The 20289-nt window shown below is 33.4% G+C and overlaps 1 protein-coding gene across 1 annotated transcript; it reads left to right on the top strand.

The window, feature by feature from the left end:
* The first annotated feature begins 12615 nt into the window (after window positions 1–12615).
* Window positions 12616–17742, top strand: LOC143079259 (tetraspanin-9-like). Its single transcript, XM_076254498.1, has 6 exons — window positions 12616–12780; window positions 13857–14192; window positions 14689–14796; window positions 15309–15491; window positions 16615–16698; window positions 17472–17742. Exons 1-6 carry the CDS (start codon window positions 12721–12723, stop codon window positions 17604–17606), a joined length of 906 nt encoding a protein of 301 aa, XP_076110613.1. The 5' UTR covers window positions 12616–12720; the 3' UTR covers window positions 17607–17742.
* Window positions 17743–20289: the final 2547 nt, after the last annotated feature.

Here is a 20289-nt window from a genome sequence, read left to right as displayed (position 1 = left end):
AAGTTAAAAAGCCAAATAGATACAAAGTTGAAGAGCATTGAGGATCAAAAATTCCTAAAAGTTGTGCCAAATATGGCTAAGGTAATCTACTCCTGGGGTAAGAAAATCCTTAGTTTTTCGAAAATTTCAAAGTTTCGTAAACAGAAAATTTATAAAAATGACCATATAATTGATATTCATGTTAACACCGAAGTGCTGACTACTGGGCTGGTGATACCCTCGGGGACGAAACGTCCACCAGCACTGGCATCGAGGATCGAGGAAAGGGCAGTGGTCATTGTTAGTATTAGCTTTATTTAAAGTAAGTTCAACAGGATAAATTTCTTTTTTATACATACTGAAGTCGTCATTATTAAGAGCCAAAATAGCATCAAAATATTTAAAAGTATTATTGAATTTGTTTATCAGATGTTGTTTCGATGGGTTTTTGCTGATTTTTGTCATAAATTGTAACTCATAGCAATACAAAAACAGGTCCGCAATAAGTGGTGCACAGTTAGTCCAAATTGGAATTCCGATAACCTGACGATATACGGAATCTCCAAAGCGAGCAAAAATGTTATCTAGTAAAAATTCAAGGGCATATATAGTATCAAAGCATGTCCAACTGACGTGGGTTTTTTTTTATTGCTACTAAAAATGACCTAAAAGAGTTTGAACATATATATTCGCATTCTGACTTTTTAAATGACCATTTAATTAGGTGTGTGAATTTTTTCTTAATGAGAATGTGAGGCAATGTGGTATATAGGGTAGAAAAATCAAAACTTTGAACAGATTCAAAATCACCAATATAAGCATGCAATTTATCAAGTACTTCGAACGAGTTCTTGACACTCCAAAAGTAATTAATACCACTATTTTCGAAGGCCTTATTTGAACAATTTATTGTCAGGTTTTTGATTGTACCAAGTGTACTGGTAAGAGGAATAGACAATTTAGTAGTGGAACGATGCCTTGAAGACGCAATAAATCTATATTTGTAAGGTGTTTTGTGTAGCTTCGGAAGCCAAGACATAGTTCGGACTTTCATTGTATTTGGTTCTGCTTGTAAAGCGGTAGCTAAAAGTTTATAGTTATCAAATGTACCAGGATTATAAGTTAATACGCCAGACGTCCATTTCGTCTACATAAGACTCATCAGTGACGCTCTATTCAAAAAAGTTATAAAGCCAAACAAGAATTAAGTTGAAGAGCATTGAGGACCCAAAATTCCAAAATGAATTGTCGATGTCTCAGAAACGGGACATATCTGATAAAGAAATACACAGAATTAAGGATCTACGAAATTGGTTTTGGAAGTTCAGAATTTACTGAAAATTTTGATAAAAGATGTTTATGTATAAGTTCAAAATATTTTGATGCTTTACATTAATTATTTGCTTGTTTCAAAAGTTCAGAATTAATACTTCAATTATTTACGGAAATTATTAGAGGAACATTCAAGTTAAGATGTGTTCTGCATACAGGCCCAGGTTTAGTCTGTCTTAAGTATAGCTGTGTTTACAATATTTTTGTTTTCTGTACTTTAAGAATTAGCCCGATTCTAAATTTATTATGTTATTTGTTTGTGCTTTACTCTGTGATGAGTGCTACTGTGTGTTTGTGTTTTATTTCTGCCAAGTCATATAGTGATATTTTTTAACATAGTAGTATAAGCGGGAGGTTTGGCTAGCCATTTAACCAGGTTCAATCAATCTTCTAATCTTGAAATGTCCTGTACCAAATCAGAAATATGGCAGTTGTTATCAAATATTTTGTTTCTATGTTTGTTGGGTTTGGTTTTGTTGCACTTCAATGTTTCTATTGTTCCTTTATTTTCCTCTTATGGTTGGTGCATTTCCCTCGGTTTTAGTTTGTTACCCGGATTTGTTTTCTCTAAATCGATTTATAACTTCTGAACAGCGGTATACTACTATTGCCTTAAGTTTATTTACATTAAAAATAAAAGTGTCATACCATTCATTTAACTAACTAAGATTATTGATAATTGTACTTTTTCCTGGTTTAGTAAGGACACATAATAATCAAAGTATGGTTCTTTGTTTTTTCTTTTATAGATTAATCGTTAGTATTTCCGTATGAAAACTGTATCCGCATATGTCATTGAAGCCAAAATATCAAATGTTTGTTTTTGAAATCCATATGAATGCACAGCAGTCTGCCAATAAATCTAATCGTCTATATTCACTTTTATTGACAATAAAAGCTGATTCGAAGACATTTTCTGCAAAAAAAAGTCAATAAAGGTACATGGATGTGTCGTGTACATGCTATTATTTTGAAAATGTCAGTGATATTTATTAACTCATGCTAAGCCTACAAAATCCAAACAGTTTGACAGTGGTGATAATGGTAGCACGCTGGTATTTTTAGAAACCTAACTAGTGCTTCTTAGTCTTTTATCGTGCATTGAATACATTTGACTGTATGTCCGTAATTTTTTCCTTTTCCTTCTTGTATAGCACATACCTGCCAACTTTTCAAAATGCCCATTGGGGTTTTGTGTGCAAGAAGACTCTTGTAGTCCCAAAATGCATTTTCATGTTGTTTTTTTTGGCTTCTTCGTACTTTTAATAGCCTATGGAATTCATAAAAATTAACTGTTTTGATTAAAATTCTCGACAAAATTGCTCTTTCAAAAAAACTCATTTGGAAGCTTTCATGGGGAAACCCCCACAAATAGTGACAGTTGGTAGGTATAATAGTATAAATTTTGTTCGGCTTTTGTTAAATGCCGTTATTACGTCCAATCAGAGTAATGATGTGTGACATCGTGTATACAGATACAATAGTGGATTAATAATAACAAAAATACCAAACTTCGAGGAAATTCCTATAAAAAAGGGTCAAAAACCAAATTTAAGTGACAGAAAAAAGAATGGAAAACAAACACACATTTTTAAAATGCATACGTTGAATGATGTCTTCTAAAGCCAAAAGAAACAAAAGAATAAGATAAAATAGTAGAGACAAAACTTATCTAACAACATTATTGACAAAACCAAATAAACAAACCCAAAGAAAGTATTTTCCGATTTCCATTCTCAGTTTCATTAGATTTGAAAAAAAAACATTGAAATTAAATCAGAAGGAACAAACAAACATAACTCAAAGATAGAGTTTTGCAAATTATTTTCTCTTTCTAAACAAAAAATGTACAAATAAATACTTTTACAATTATATATGTGTACAAGTAAAAACGACAGATATAAAAGTAAGGAGATCTTGTATGACTGTTAATCGACCTGTTTTAAATAACTTAACCAAATACAAAAATAACATAAAGCAACAAACTACAACCACTGAATCATAGGCACCTCATTACGTCACTGAATCATAGGCACCTGATTACGTCACTGAATCATAGGCACCTCATTACGTCACTGAATCATAGGCACCTCATTACGTCACTGAATCATAGGCATCTCATTACGTCACTGAATCATAGGCACCTCATTACGTCACTGCATCATAGGCACCTCATTACGTCACTGAATCATAGGCATCTCATTACGTACCGCCACAGAACGAAGGTTTTGAGGTTTTAACCCTCTCCTAACTTTTTGTAGCATAGCCTAAGAAAGAACAAAAAATCCATCTGAAATGGTTAACCTATTAGATTGGTTGAACCGAGAGACAAAAACCAAAGAGGTCAAAAGACACATATTATTGTTCGAACAGAAGCTGTAACTAAAAGCTAGGTACAATCCAATAAGTTAGAGCGGAGAAACATTCATTCGTCATTATATAGATCATCGTAACATTTTTCAGATGATTATTTGATTGATTATGTTAATTGATCATTGTGTGAACGCAGTTTTAGTAAAAATTAAATCTACCTCAACAAAGGAGGGCGATCTTGTTTTACCTTTAACATTTGTAAGCTTTTTTCGATGGCTGTATTAGTGTACCACAACAACATTTTCATTATCACCATTAATTGTTTTAGTCCAGAGCAAATTCCAAAAGGCAATCAGACGTCATAGCAATCTCGAACAAGACGTGCATATGACCACGACATTTGATCTTCCTTTATGCCCAGGTAATAACTTTGAGCTATACATGTAAACGCACGTCATAACGAGATGTTGCAATGTATTGTCCATGAGCTTTGGTACCGACTGGAGCAGAGGATTACTGGAGTATTTTAATGAAACCCAATGTTGTGGTGAACATCCTAACACACAGAACATAGTAAAAGTTAAATGCCATATCAAGCCACTGAAGCCATGCGATATAACGGAAAATTAAACACCCTATGATAAAAAAAAATCTAGCAATATAGTGTTACTCACGTGCTGGTTTATAGATTCAAGGTATGTTGTATTGGGCTAGAGGGCCATACTGTCGAGGGCCAATACAGCTGACCGAGAATTACTACAGGACCAATACAAAATCAGCATGTCCGTAACAATTTTATTAAATAATTAAAACTCTACATCTGACTGGTCTGTATGGCCAGCCCTCATGATAGGACGTATATATCATCAAAAAGCTCTGTATGTTTTTGATGATATTACAAAATGAAATAACAAAAATTACGAACTTCGAGGAAAATTAAAAACGGAAAGTCCTAAATCAAATATCAAACTCAAAAGCTCAAACACATCAAACGAATGGACAATAACTGTCATATTCCTAACTTAGAACAGTCATTTTCTTTTGTAGAAGATAGCGGATTTAACATGGTTTTATATCTAGCTAAATCTCTCATTTATATGACAGTTGCATAAAATTACATTATATTTACAAAGATTTTTTATTAAAACAAACAGAGTAACACTGAGGTGATTATTGTAATACTGACTTCAGAATTGGCAATGTAAATGTGAGAATCAATGACAAAATATCTATCAATATTTGTCAAAATTAAAATTGTTGCATCTTGAGAGGTAGCTAGAACAAAATAGGAAAAAGAACATTATTGTTTGATCAAACGAATAACCCTCGTTCCAATCCTCAGTACAGAATTAAAATTGTTGATCTCAAAAGGTGTGTCTATTAAGGTAAAAGAATAATGTGTCTCATAATATATAAACAGCTGCACCGAGTGCATGATACGCCCGACGCTTTTTCAAAGAATAAAGTTCAATGACGTCTCAATGTCATAACAGAAATTCATGAAAAACAAAAAGGTGGTCATCTTAATACTAGTAGATAAAACCCAGTTAAAAAGTTTCATGATAATTGCTCAAAGCATTGCCCGAAAACTGGATAATCCTCCCTACTTTTAAATTAAATCCTTTACTCCGAAACTTAAAATCTATTTATTTTTTTGTAATCGAAAGGCAGTACCCGGAGATTATGTCAATAGATATAAACAATTCATCAAAATTTCATGCTGCAAGCATTTTTGAGTTATTGTCCGAAAACTCGAAAATCACCCTTTTTTAAATTAATAAAACCCAATAACTTGCAAATGTAAAATAAAAAAATTTTAAAAATCGAAAGGGAACTCATGTCAATAGATATAAATAATTCAACAAAGGTTTTTCAAATTGTTGAGAGTATTTTTGAGCTATTGTTAGAAAACATCAACCTTTTTTAATGAAAAAAACAAACTCAGGAATTTAAAATATGAAAATTTATTAAAAGAAAATTAAAATAAAACGAAAGAGGTCTAACGACAATAGATATAAACAATTCACCAAAATTTTATGCCATTTGGTTTAAGCGTTTTTGAGTTATTATCCGACATGCTGACGACTGACGGACGGACGGATCGACGAACAGTCGGTCAACGGTATACCTTAATACGTCCCGTAAACAGAAACATACAACAGGACACAAAAAAAAGATAGAAAACTATAAACTAAGCAACACGAACCTCATACAAAAACTAGGGTGATTTTAGGTGCTCCGGAAGGGTAATCAGATCCTGCTCCACATGTGGCACCCGTCGTGTTGCGCATGCAAGTTAAAAGCCGGTATTTAGTCTATACGGTAAGTCACATTCGTCGAAAAGGGGATGGTATCGTAGTTACTACAATTGGAACATACCTGTTGTCAGCTGTGAAACAAATATTCCATAACGGCCAACCAACTCGTGATAGTGTCAATTAAATTTACGATGGGATGAATTCAACTTCACCACATGAAACTCTTGATTTTATAGTTTCCTTGTGAGCATCAACACTCTATCAAGGAAATCATGATAGGAACATTTTAATACAAGACCTTGAATATCGTATAAACTTGGAGATGTATATTTCGTACACTGTATAAGTCTTGCATAGAAATTACACAGGTCTATACGAGTTTAGGATTGTGTGTAATTTCCAACCACATTTCTCAGTATTAAGCACACAATATATAAACATATGACGTCTTGAATTTAAACACTTTTGAATGTGTTTTAAAATGAAAGGGTAAAGGAATAAAAGTCGTATTTCTAAGCTAAACACGAATCTAAGCACAATCATAAACACATTGTACTGAAACACGTTAAGACCAAACACATGTAAAAATGTGAACGGTTTTCCCGTTTGAATGGTTTAACACTAGTAGTTTGGGGGCCCTTTATAGCTTGTTTTTCGGTTTGAGCAAAGGCTCCGTGTTGAAGGCCGTACATTGACCTATAATGTTTTACTTTTTTTAAATTGTTATTTGGATGGAGAGTTGTCTCATTGGCACTCACACCACATCTTCCTATATCTACATAAGAGGTGCTTAGAATTGTGTTAAGGATTTTTAAAAACACCATAACAGTGTATACAGGCGTTATACTGGAATAATGCTACATAGAAATGTTCACAATTGCGAAGCTAATATCATCTCATTTGTCGTAAAGTTTGGTTTACAATCAACCCTTAGTGCCAATATCTAGATGTATGTTCAGATATGAGGCAGGTGTATCCATTATCACAAGCTCTACAGGATAGATGCGTTCAACATAGACACAAATTCTGAATTATTTGGTGTGAGAACACCATTTCTATAGGTTGCACTTTGTAAATACAGCTGTTTCTCAAAACACGCCTCTTTTGGGGAGATCTTGAATATTCATAGCAAATTAATTTTGAGTACATACTGGTTCCCAGTTATGCTCTCTGTGTTCCATCTCACAGAGACATAAATTGGAATGTTACCAGTACAGTTACAGTTACATGTGCATATTGTTTACATTTAGATCTGTGGTAACCTTTCATTCGAGGTAGGGGTAGTTAAGAAAATTAGTGTTAGTTTAAACTCTGAGAAGTTCAGGGCATATAAACGTTAAAATTATGCCACACAGCCCTATATGTTGACCTTTGAAAAAAATTGTGGTGCAAATGAACTTTCAATTCTAGGATAAGATTTTTTTTCAAAACTTCATAGTAAAAGTGGTACAGTTTGAGCCGTAAAGGGAGTTCCTATGGGAAATTGCATTGTCAATATTTACAGAAATGCAACCTATAGAGGGAAGTGAATAGGATTGTGACACCTCTTTTTATTTATTTCTTAGATGTTCCCGTATGAACATGATGAAGTCAGAAAGAGTTTATAAAATATGTTAACAAAATCCCTGACTAAATAATTTAGATATATAGAAAGATGCGGTGTGAGTGCCAATGAGACAACTCTCCATCCAAATAACAATTTATAAAAGTAAACCATTATAGGTCAATGTACGGTCTTTAACACATTGCCTGTTATACATGTATTTTAGTATCTAAAAATTTAAAACGCAACAACAGACTCAGGCAAAGTTAAATAGTTTGGAAATATGAACACCGTAAAAAGGGACCAAAGAAACAATTTGAAAAAGTTACAAAAAAATACTATTTAATCGTCTATTTTGTCATATTTTTATAGAGTTTATTAGGACGTGTTCTACATGTAGAGACAGTAACAGAAAAAAATGAAATGCGACAAAATTTCGCTCCAATGCTCAAGGTCCAGACATTTTAAAAGAAAAATAAATAATTAATTTACGTATCAACAGAGTAATGCAACAACCAATGATGGACAGCATAGCCTGTTACCTGAGTCACTTCGTAAATGAATAAAATGTGGATTTTAGCATGAATTTATAATTTACTACCCTATTTAGTAGGGTGCCCAATCAACAAATATTATCGATTTGCCTTAACGGAATAACATACGGCTATATTTTATATCATTGGAAAGAGGAGAACAATCCTCATCGAAATAGCGTTGTCGTCGCTGTCTACCGTGGTCACGATTTTTTTAAATCAGGGTCAAAGGTCAGAGCAAAAATTCAAGGAAAATGCACAGTCACATTTAGATAGCTTGATTCTCCTAGATCTATGCGTTTGGAGCAAAATAAAAACAATTTATTTACAGAAAAATATCTTTTGTGTCTACATTTAGAACTTATTTTATATTTTTACCCCCAAAAATGACTTTAGATTGACTTTTTTGCATGTAGGGTGCAAATTTGAAATTTTCAAACAGCTGTTAAATAACAGTGACCTTGACCTATTTCAATTTCTAAATTTGTTATTTTTGTATTCAATTCGTTACAAGTAATATCTAAAGACGTTTTTTAGATCTTAACTTTAATCTTTTGTTGAAAACAAAATGTGTTTTTCACGTCTTTTGATAGTAAGGTGTTCGTCAATTTCAAGGTAAATATCAAATTTTTGTTATTGGGTGCGAAATAGTATATATAAATGATTTGTTCTGTAATTAACGTCGAACTTGATTGAATTTAAAGCTCTGTGTATAACTTTGCTTTAAAGAAGTAAAAATTACTGCAAACAGAGAAAAAGAGGGGGGGCAAAAGTTATGAAAACAAAACGTCTATTAGAACAGGTAAAACACCCTTTCTTACATATACTAAATGAGCAACAATTGGCTATAATGTTTATAAGTATTTCAAAAATGTAATAATGGAGAGGGTTATGTACAGCACCGATGTTTTTACAAACAAATGCAAACAAAAAAGGCGTAAGAAACCAAAGGAACATTAAAAACTTATAAAATGAAAACAAGCAGTCAACAGTATTGCTAAAACACACACACAAAAAAGATCAAATGCAAATAGAAAATTATGATCGAGGCTAGTATTACCTACTACGTTCTATGGTCTCCTGTAGTTTTAGCCCATCAACCATGCCAAGGTCAGAGAACATATGGCAGGGTTTTTTTTTTTGTTTTTTTTTTTATTTACATATCTTTCGGAATCCCCATTAGAAAGATTATTACTATATTTCCAACGATATCAAAATTGATTATATGTTTTATTTATTGTTTAGAAAATATTATGGACTTCTTAATTTTCATTCGATAACTAACAATGATTTATAAGGTACATTCAGAAATATGAAATCTTATGCATCGTCATCTTCGTCGTCATCAATGTTTCTTACTGCAACCAGATGAGTATTTACATTTTGACATATGTCATTTGCCTGACATGGGCATACATCTGTACAGGATAGATTTTGTCGAAGCAAATGCAACCCTTTGAAAACACAGATTCCCCCTCACAAGTACAAACTAATCTTGCAGAAATTCGGATGACATCTGACCTTCGAGATAGACAAGTCATTTTTCTTTTCCCATTCGAACTGAAGAGGAGAATGCTAGGTTAGTTTTGCTATTTTGGAAGATATCTTTACGTCTGGAGTGAAGCGCTTATTTCATATTGTTTAAAAGTAGATTCACAAGTAGGAAATTTGACAAGGGAGAAATTTTAAATTGTAGCCAATTTTACGCTCAATTTGTTTAAGAACAATGATCTATTTTTAGTTTTGACTTGAGATCATCCAACCTAACAACAAGATCTCGAGCTGCATTAATCGATTCATCGATGTCACAATAAGAAAGGTTTGACAAATCGGTGAAATCATCTGGGTTGTCCTTTAAGACTTATAAACAGTGCGCCTATCGATCCTAAACAGGACCGATTACATTGTATCGCATCATGTAACATCATGTGCGGCTGGTACCATGTTGCAGGTGGCAAACCCGATACTTTTACATATGTCATGGACAGGTAAATAGCGGAGCAAATCTTGTGTGTAAGCTATATTGCCAGTTTGAAACCATAGCTCATGCAAATCACAAAATACGAATGGATAACAACTGTCATATTCCTGACATGGTACAGACATTTTCAAATGTAGAAAATGGTGGATTGAACCTGGTTTCATAGCGCTAAACCTCTCACTTGTACTTATGAACCCATAAGATAAGAACATCTGTATCTTGTGACTTTTTTTACTAATAGCCTATATAGCTACTCTTGATTCCTTTCACACCGAACTCTTTGTCTACATGTATAGCATGTACAATCATGCGAGTATCTACTTCATCGGGCGTACAAAATAATTCTTCAAACCTGAATACTCCGTCTGAGCTGATTTAGGGTCCTTGGACGTGTTAAATAGAATATGACTTCTTCATGTATTATAGTAACTGTTGATATACCATGATGACGAACAATCAATTCACCAAGAAATCTGATTAAGGCCTACTGGTTCTCACTGACCCAAAGAAATTTTATACAGTCAGGAATTTGACGACCTTCTATAAATGCCCTGAAACACTTTACAGACGAACAAGAACTTGATTAAGCTTTAAAATAACTGCAGTTGTGTCTGCTAGTGTAAGATTTATAGCAAGAATGATGGTACAACATTTTTTAATCATCAGTACGAAGATAGTCTAGGTCTGAAGCATCGTGCAATATACTAAAATATACATGATCTTTCCGTCCTCCCATAGCCTCGTCCTCCCATAGCCTCGATAAAGCTTTAGTGTTAATTCCTCGCATATTAATAGGCAATTCAGTAAAAGAACCATGACATATAAGTTATAACACACTTATCCCATTGTATCTCAGTCCTACTTTGCTTAGGGTTTGATTAGCATAGTTTAACAGGACTGTGAATGTGTGCCATATTCCTCGTCTGAAACGTGACCGAAGGATTTGTTTTGTATATTACAATTATAACAAAACTATCAATTAAAAGAAAACAATTAAAGTTACAAAAACCAACAAAATGATATTTCAAGTTACAAAACAACGATCTTCAAACAAACTGGACTATCAAAAACAAACAAATTGGCCATACAACAAGCAAAAAAAAAGAAATGAAGTTATTGACAATTGTCCTAGTTAATGACCTAATAGTGTAAGATACAAAACGATTAACGGCACGAGAAAAAGCGTGTTTGAATCAAGACAAAATTATCACTAAATTTGTGTTTTTAATTGCTATTTTCTTTTCACCGATTAACATTACACGAAATATATTTGGCACACATATGAACCATGTCTTATTGATGTAATCAGAGTAAAAATCCCGTGAAAGTAACACGTAATAAAATTGCTTTCGTTGAAAATGTTGTTAATTTCAGCTATAAAAATAGACCTACTAAAATCATGAAATACTTATACTTAAATTATATAAATATTTTTTAGCTTTCTTTATATGAATAATTTGATATTTAAGCTAAATGATAAGTACAATTTGAACAAATAAAACAAAGAGGAATAATTTTATTTTTTGTGTTGAAGATGACCTGGAGCCAATTTCACAAAACATCGTAAGTTTAAGTCTTAAGTGTTATACTTAAGACTTTCCTAAGTGCAATCCTAAGACAATTTCACAAAGCATATCGTAAGTTTTAATCCTTCACTTAGGACCACTCTTACGATTAAATCTTAAGTCTTATCTTACGACCACTCTTAAGATGTAAATACCTTAGCAACCTACTTTCGTTTCATCGAAGCATGCGCAGCGGTATCTCCCTATGTAAACAAAACAAAAAAAGCCACACTATTCAGAGAGTGAGCTTCTTGCACTCTCTGGCACAGTTACATCCAACATTTCTGCGATTAGGACAGAGTTCGGGCAAAATCCTGACTATCCAATTGCAAGACAAAAACAAGTACCTGTTATATGTACAGTATCTTTTGGTACCATAAGAAACAACGAAATTTTGAAAAACGTGACCACGGCAGCATACGACGACATTCATGATTGGAAAATATAATGATTTTTCAACAGTTTGCATCTAAATTTAGCCGTATGTTCTCCGTTAACTTAAACTCGTTAACTAGACGTCTTTTTTGATACTGGGCACCCTACTAATTATTAATGCTCAGACATCTTATGACTGCGTAACTTGGTAAAGGAAAGAAACGTGGATGTTAGTTATCATGTATATTTATAATTCATCTCCCTTTTATCTAACATAAAATTGAGAATGGAAATGGGGAATGTGTCAAAGAGACAACAACCCGACCAAAAATAAGACATCTTATACAATAAATTGTATGCAATTTAAGCAACTTTTCCGCGATTTTTTGTACTTTTGGTACTACTTTTAGTCTTCTTCCATACGTGGGGGTGATTAAACGTGAAGTATCTCACGGTCTGACTTTTTGGTATCAATAATACTAATTCTTCACATGCATATTAACCGACTATGTTTTTATTATAATTGACCTTTTTGCAATCAATTATTTTCTGATTTATTAGGAGTGAATGGTGTCTTTAAAGGCTAATAAGCGGATATAATTAGAAAACATGTCACGACTTGGATTAGAGGCTATTCAAACAGGGGTGTCAATAATTACATGTAATATTTTTCAATAAGATTAAAGTATTTCTAATTCAATTGTGATTAAATTACCTGGGGCCACTTTTCCATAGTAACGGTCACATATTTCCTCGAATTAAAACATTATATAAAAAGGAAACATTGATTTTCAAAAAGTGTGAATTTGTTTTAATAGCATAAGGACACACATAATTTATCATGGGCAAGCTTCTGGTTGCTGAACGGTTATTTCTTGGATTAACTAATGCAGTCTTTCTGGTAAGTCTAATTATAATTATTTATATATATGATATTTGAAGTTTATAGTAATGATGCACTAACATTAGATTTATATTTTTCAAACTTTAAAATTATATAATGGTCAGTAGAAAAAAGAGACATATAATGTATTGTATTATATGATCTGGCAGAAATAAATGCAGTATTTTGTATAATAAACAGGGTCATTTTATTTTCCAAAAGAATTCAAACAACTTTTGAAGAAAACATTTTTTCTTAACTACGTCCAAATTTATGCAAAAAGAAATAAGTTCTAGAGTTATTCTTTTTAGTATGAAGATTTTGATTTCATTCTTACATTTAAAAAGTGTTCCATAGCAAACCGTTCTTGTCAAGATTATGATCTGAAAACAAATCATAAACTGCTATTTATATATAAAAAAAAACTAAACAAGAATGTGTCCATAGTATACACAGATGCCCCACTCGCACTATCATTTTCTATGTTCAGTGGACCGTGAAATTGGGGTCAAAACTTTAATTTGGCATTAAAATTAGAACGACCATATCATGGGGAACATGTGTACTAAGTTTAAAGTTGATTGGACTTCAACTTCATCAAAAACTACCTTGACCAAAAACTTTGACCTGAACTTCGCACTATCATTTTCTATGTTCAGTGGACCGTGACATTGGGGTCAAAACTTTAATTTGGCATTAAAAATTAGAAAGATCATATCATGGGGAACATGTGTACTAAGTTTAAAGTTGATTGGACTTCAACTTCATCAAAAACGACCTTGACCAAAAACTTTAACCTGAAGTGGGACGAACGGACGAACGAACAAACGAACGGACGTACAGACCAGAAAACATAATGCCTCTCTACTATCGTAGGTTGGGCATAAAATAACACACACACACAATAAGATTAAACAAAATCACGTATTACTGGCTGTTTATGAGCGGAGACGTTTGATTATGAAAATAGACTACAACTAATAAATATACATTTATTTAATCAAGTACCCATTTTGCTAAAAACTCATTTGATATTTTGAATTATATTTTAAGATTAATTCATTATTAATTCTGATTCAATACTTGTATTTCAGTTTTTTGGAGCAGCTTTGACAATTTTTGGATTTCTCCTTCAATTTGTAGAGGCGTTTAACAGTTATTACTCGAACACTATAATTAGTTTAGAGACATCGTTATCCGCCGCTGGATTTTCAACTCGTACATTAGATTTCAGTTTGTCAGAGTTTGCCGGCTACTTGCCCGTGGCTTTAATGGTCAGTGGAGTGTTGATATGCATTATATCGTTCCTTGGAATTTTGGGTGCTACAAGAGAAATAACGTGGGTTCTCCTGACCTACGGTGTGATACTTATTGTATTGATGATAACACAGATTATTACCTTGTCCATCTTCTACTTTCAACCAGAACTGGTAAGAATCACGAACACATACACACACGTAGCTCTTGCTTCTTTTGATACAAACCATAAATATTAACCTTTGTGAAACCTTGGGTATAAACATACAAAAAAAATAAGTCACAATTAAGACAAACTATCATATGTTTACCAGGAGATGTAGAAATAGAAAGTATTTTTTTAAAAGCTTATTTGAACCATAAGAACACCCAGCATTACACACGTTAAACAATTTCTACACAATATTCAAACATGGCATTCACTCTTCATAGATACCAAGATTAAAATTTGTGTACGCCAGACGCTATTTTGGTTTAACAAAAGACTCAACATGATTTATTCGGGAAAATTGGTTACTATTTTAAAGTACAAATTTATATCAATACAAAAATGTAAAATGTATAAGTTATGCAATTTGACCCAACAAATACACTTTAACTCTGTATAGAATATTTTTCCTAATTCAATGAAATGCATGCATTATATTATTGAATCAATTTATCTTTCAGTTCACAGATCCAATTAAAGATTCCTTAAAGTCAAAGATAAAATCAGATTATAAAGGACTTAATGGAACCAATTCTGTATCTATTGGTTGGAATTTCGCTCATCAAAAGGTAAGACATTTGTAGAGAAAAACTTAGGATTGACGTGTCTGTAGTACATGGAGACTATACACACACTGAACAATTTCTCGAAATGTCTTTTAACAACGATCTGATAACGAATAAAGAGAGAAAAAAACATCCAGTCATAAATATCTATTGTGTTTGTTATGAACATGTTTTTATACTTCCAGTTTTCTGTTCAAAATGGCAATCTGATTGTTCATTTTTTATGTGATGTATGGCTTTGCCCTATATTGCCAATCATTAGTTGGTATATCATCGAGTTAACTTATAATACCTTATGTGTGTCTTAACTAAGAGAGGGACGAAAGATACCAAAGGGACAGTCAAACTCATAAATCTAAAATAAACTGACAACGCCATGGCTAAAATTGAAAAAAAACAAACAGACAAACAATAGTAGACAAGATACAACATGATAGAAAACTAAAGAATAAACAACTAAATTATTTGCGTTCGATTGTTCCAAATGATTAATATTTTGACGTTTTTTTTTTCAGTTTTCTTGCTGTGGCGTCGACAGCTATCATGATTTCATGGGAGCCACGAAATGGGTGCGTTTTTATACAGATATGAACGTCGTCCTAGGAACACCAATCAGCTGTTGCAGAACCCTACCAACATCAAAAGACTTTACCTGTGCCAGACATCCATTGTCGGGCACAACCAACAACTTCCACAAGGTATTTTTACTTAAGATAGGCAACATTTCGGGGCCTTTTATAGCTAAAGATTCTGTATGGGTTTGGTTCATTGTTGAAGGTCAAACGGTGACCTACGTTAATTTTTGTGGCATTAGGTCTCTTGTGGAGAGTTGTCTCATTGGCAACCATACCACATCACACTATATGTCATATGAATTGAGTAAAAAAACCTAAGCGTTTTACATTATAATCAGAGAGGACGAATTTCCTTTCAAAGTTGTTTGTCCCCACCGGGACTCAAACCCGGAACTTCTGTCTTAAAAGGATGCGCGTATACCGACTGAGCTAAAGAAGTGCATCCTTGTCTCAAACGCTTACGACTGACTAAGTATCTAACACATTTACTAAGGGAAGCAACCCCGTCACAACATATTGAAAGCGTAATTAATTAATGAAAACTAAATACATACCAACAGTCAAAAAATCGTATATACCCCGCTGATGATAGGTCTTTGCTTTTTTTATGTTAAATTTATTTATAACTTTTTAGACTGGGGTCAGTTGTATAGACATCTGTCATATGTCAATTGGTACATCGTGTATTGTTTGTGTCGTTGGATTGATGTCATGTTATTCACGTATAATATCTCACTTCCTTTTATAAAAAAAATGTTAAAATGATGGAGTTTATTTTCATTTTTTATACGCCCGTCAAATATTTGACGGGACGTATTACGGTATACAAATGTCCGGTGTCCGTCCGTCTGTCCGTCTGTCTGTCTGTCCTACGTAAACCTGTCGCACCTTTTTTACATGTCACGCCGTATCGCAGAAACAATTTATGATTATTGCTTTACTTCTGTGTTATATTAATCTAAAGATCTACATACTTTTGATTCAAAGTTTTATTTTAGTGATATTTAGTTTTTTGTGAAAAAAAAGAAAAAAAGAGAGAGAGAGGGGTTTCACATGTCCCGCAGTATCTCAAAAACAATATATGGTTATTGGTTAAAACTTTCTCAGAAACTATTTATGATAATTGCATAGAACTTTCACACAAGACGACGACGGAAATATCATGCGCTCATGGCGCAGCTGTTTATTGATTATACACAGGGACATCTAGTTACAAAAAATAATGTTTTCCCTTTTTTAATTTCAGGGATGTTTTAATGAGATGTGGAATATGGTTGTAGGCAATCTTGCAGTAACAGTGCCTATTTTGTCTGTTTGTTTATTAATACAGGTATGTATCGAACACTTAAAAAAGAGTAAGAGATGTTATTTATGTGTCACTTTAATTATTTTTTCTAATGAAGATTTCATATTTCATCTGATACGATGACTTTATATATAGTACCTTAAGTTATAGGTGTTCGATGCATCGACAGAACTAGTGTATTTTGCGCTTCACGTTGACGGTCGGTAAATGTTGCTGGATTTTTATTTATGCTTTTCAATTTTACACGTCTTTTGTCGTTATTCAACATCTTCAATTACGACACATACATGTATATTATACAATTTCCATACAATTATTTAAAAAAAAAACACGAAAAGAAGGCTAAAAGGAAGACATGATATAATAGCTTACTATCTTTTTTGATAGTTTTGGCCACGTTAGCCGCCTTTGTAACGACTATATACAGAACTTATTTCGTGCCGCGAGTGATTTCATAATTTATAGCGACTGACCTTTTATATTTGTGTAGACTATTGATTTTATTTGCGAATGATTTGTATCTGTACTTGTGTTTTTAATTATTACGAAGGACCAATAATAGAGATTGAATACACAATCATAAAGTGTCTTATCGAGAGAAAAAAAAGGCACACTGTTCATTGTATCTAGTTTAACCAAATCTCATACCGTATTTCATGCATTCAAAATGTATGACGACACACTCGATCTCGGATGAGTCGAACCTCGGATGAGTCGAATACTTTGGTCCGCTCCCTTCGACTTCGACACAACGAGGTGAATTTCATCATTATTATGTTTTTCTTTTGTTTTTTCAGATAATATTCATTATAATCACTATAGCTATGCTGTACGCAAATAAAAATGGCGATATGAAAGATGAATATAAGAAATTCAAGCCAAGTAGTGATGAAAGTTTCTTAGATATTTCTACATGGAAAACTAAGTTGTAAAAACTATGTTGACTCTGCTCAGAACTACATGAATGTATGTGTTACACATGTGGTCTGCTGTTCTGAGAAAATAGGAAATTCAAGCCAAGTCGGGATGACAATTTCTTAGATATTTCTACATGGAAAACACTATTGTTTACTCTGCTCACACATACATGACTGTATGCGTTACACTTGTGGTCTGCTGTTTTGATATATATATATATATATATATATAGTGTTTATTAAAAGTCAAATACTCGTATACTTTCCTAGTCAGTTTGAATGCCGGCCTAGTTTTAAACATGTCAATTTTGTCCACATTCTTATCACTTGTCCGCATATTGCTCATGTTCCCTGTGCATAGAAATAATCTTAAATTGAATACAAACATTTTTTTAAATGTACGTTTTCAGGGTACGTTTTCAGGGTACGTTTTCCTGAAAACTTACAGAGGGCGTGGCCCTTTACACGATAATCCGTTTAAACGCTCCTATTCTGACCGCAACGTGCTGTGTACTTGTACACCCCGCACATCCATATATACTGGTGCCCATTTTTGCATGGCTTTGACTACCGTTCGACGGAAGACTATACAGTGACCATAATTCTACCCTTTCAGTGGTGTAAACTGATGGTTATTGTTGTATCGTTGTGCGTAATATAGGTCCCGTTTTCGTTTTTGTTTTTTAGTGGTGCCAATAATTTATCTGCTTTATATATTGCTTATGTACCTGTATTGATCTGCGTTTAAACTTTCTCGGAATTGCAGTGTCGTCTAATTTTTTTAATTTCTGGTACGGTCTTAATTTTCATAATTTAGTTTCTTTGTTACCTATTCTGACATCGGACTCGGACTTCTTTTAAGCTTAGTTATACTGTGCGTATTGCTGTGTCTTTCTCTATTCTACATTGGCAAGAGGTATAAGGGGAGGGTTGAGATCTCACAAAACATGTCTAATTCCGCCGTATGTTTGCGCCTGTCCCAAGTCAGGAGTCTTGTATGGGTTTTTTTTAAATTTTAGTTCATTTCTTTGTTTTGGAGTTGAGTATGACGGCCATTTTCACTGAACTAGTAGAGTAGGGTGCTCATTTTCGCCATATCTTTCCATGTTTTCTTCAGTTTATGTTTAGGTCTTTGTGTTTTTGAAGTATATTGATATTTCTATATGAAGATAACTTCCAATGCAAAATATTCTTAGCTTTAAAACGTGTTCGTTTTGAGAAAAATCATCTGAAAATTTGGATTAAAGTGTGTTTGAAATTTCCTGATGTTTTGAAAACGGCGGACACATATTCGCCGTTTTTTCACAGCTATTTAAAACCAAATAACTGTAGCTTTAAACAATATTTATCAAATAAATTTCAGTATAGATGAATAGCAGACATTTGAAAGGTGTATAAAACTGACATTTAGGGCAATCAGTCAAAGAATTACTAAGAAATTCTTCTTTGAAATCTTTTCTTCATTCAGGAAATTGGCTGAAAATCGTTGTCCATTTTTCGGTCCATTGCGGTAAGTGCTGACATTTGGTCTCATTTTCAAAAATAATCATATTTGTTATAAAGATATAATTTACCGGCATATTTCCTCCATTTCAACCATCCTTTGAAGTTTTTGCACCTCAAAATCATAAAACGGCAAAATTGTGTCCACGGCGAATATGAGCGCCCCACTCTACATATTTTTATTTAGGGGCCAGCTGAGGCCCACTTTCGGGTGCGGGATTTTCTCGCTGCGTTTTGGTCGGGATGTTGTTTTTTGCTATAACCCATTTCCTTTTTCTATTCCTTACATTACGGACTTCAGGAATGAGCTAAACCATAAAGCACAGTTGGCTTTAAAAGGTCCCGACATTACAAAATGTACAACATTCAAAGAAGAAAATCAACGGCCTCAATTATTTTTCAATGTTATTTTTTACAGTTTGGTATTACACCTTTGTCCCATGAAAGGGGAGGCGCTCGCAACTATGTGACACCCAATATATAATGCATTTGCCTGTCCCAAGTCAGCAGCCTATGGTTCAGTGTTTAAGTTTAGGTTGCTGTCTATCATATAAGTCTTCGTCAAACGACTTGACTCACCAGATCGACAAAAGCACAAGTTAAAAACAAGTAACAAAAAGACTAAATTTAGATGTGCACAGAACCGATCTAAGAGTACTCGCAGTTGATAAGAGCAAGCACGTTTAAAACCAATTTCAACTAATAATGAGATCAGGTTTCCCAGATTAAAATATCTAGAACATATGATGATGAGTTAACCTATTGAAATCGTGGTTGTACGGGACCTAATAGTGTCCCCGTTTTCTTACATGCTTCTTTGTGGAGCCGTTTGTATATAGATATAAGAACATGTAGTATGAGTGAGTGTCAATGAGACAACTATCCATCCAAGTCCCAATTTTAAAAAGTAAACCATTATAGGTCAAAGGACGGTCTTCAACATGGAGCCATGATGGCTCACACCGAACAACAAGCTATAAAGGGCCCCAAAGAGTTACCAGTGCAAAACCATTGTATGTGTTATTTCGTTCATTGTGTGTTGGTTATGCACCTGTCATATCCTACTAAAACAGTCTGGTACTACGGGGAAATGGTTTAAAAATGAAAAATAAAAAAGAGACAATATGCTAAATTCAGAGAACAGAGACGAAAGACCCTCCCCACCAAGGCCATACCTGCCAACTGTCACTATTTG

Source organism: Mytilus galloprovincialis, chromosome 6 (genome assembly GCF_965363235.1).
Source record: "Mytilus galloprovincialis chromosome 6, xbMytGall1.hap1.1, whole genome shotgun sequence".
In the NCBI taxonomy this organism is placed as follows: domain Eukaryota; kingdom Metazoa; phylum Mollusca; class Bivalvia; order Mytilida; family Mytilidae; genus Mytilus; species Mytilus galloprovincialis.
This window is presented reverse-complemented; position numbering and strand designations above follow the sequence as displayed.

Coding starts and splice junctions, on each gene's coding strand:
- LOC143079259 (XM_076254498.1), top strand. CDS start 12,721: ATGGGCAAGCTTCTGGTTGCTGAACGGTTATTTCTTGGATTAACTAAT. Junction 12,781..13,856: donor TAACTAATGCAGTCTTTCTG/GTAAGTCTAATT, acceptor CTTGTATTTCAG/TTTTTTGGAGCAGCTTTGAC. Junction 16,699..17,471: donor CTGTTTGTTTATTAATACAG/GTATGTATCGAA, acceptor TTGTTTTTTCAG/ATAATATTCATTATAATCAC.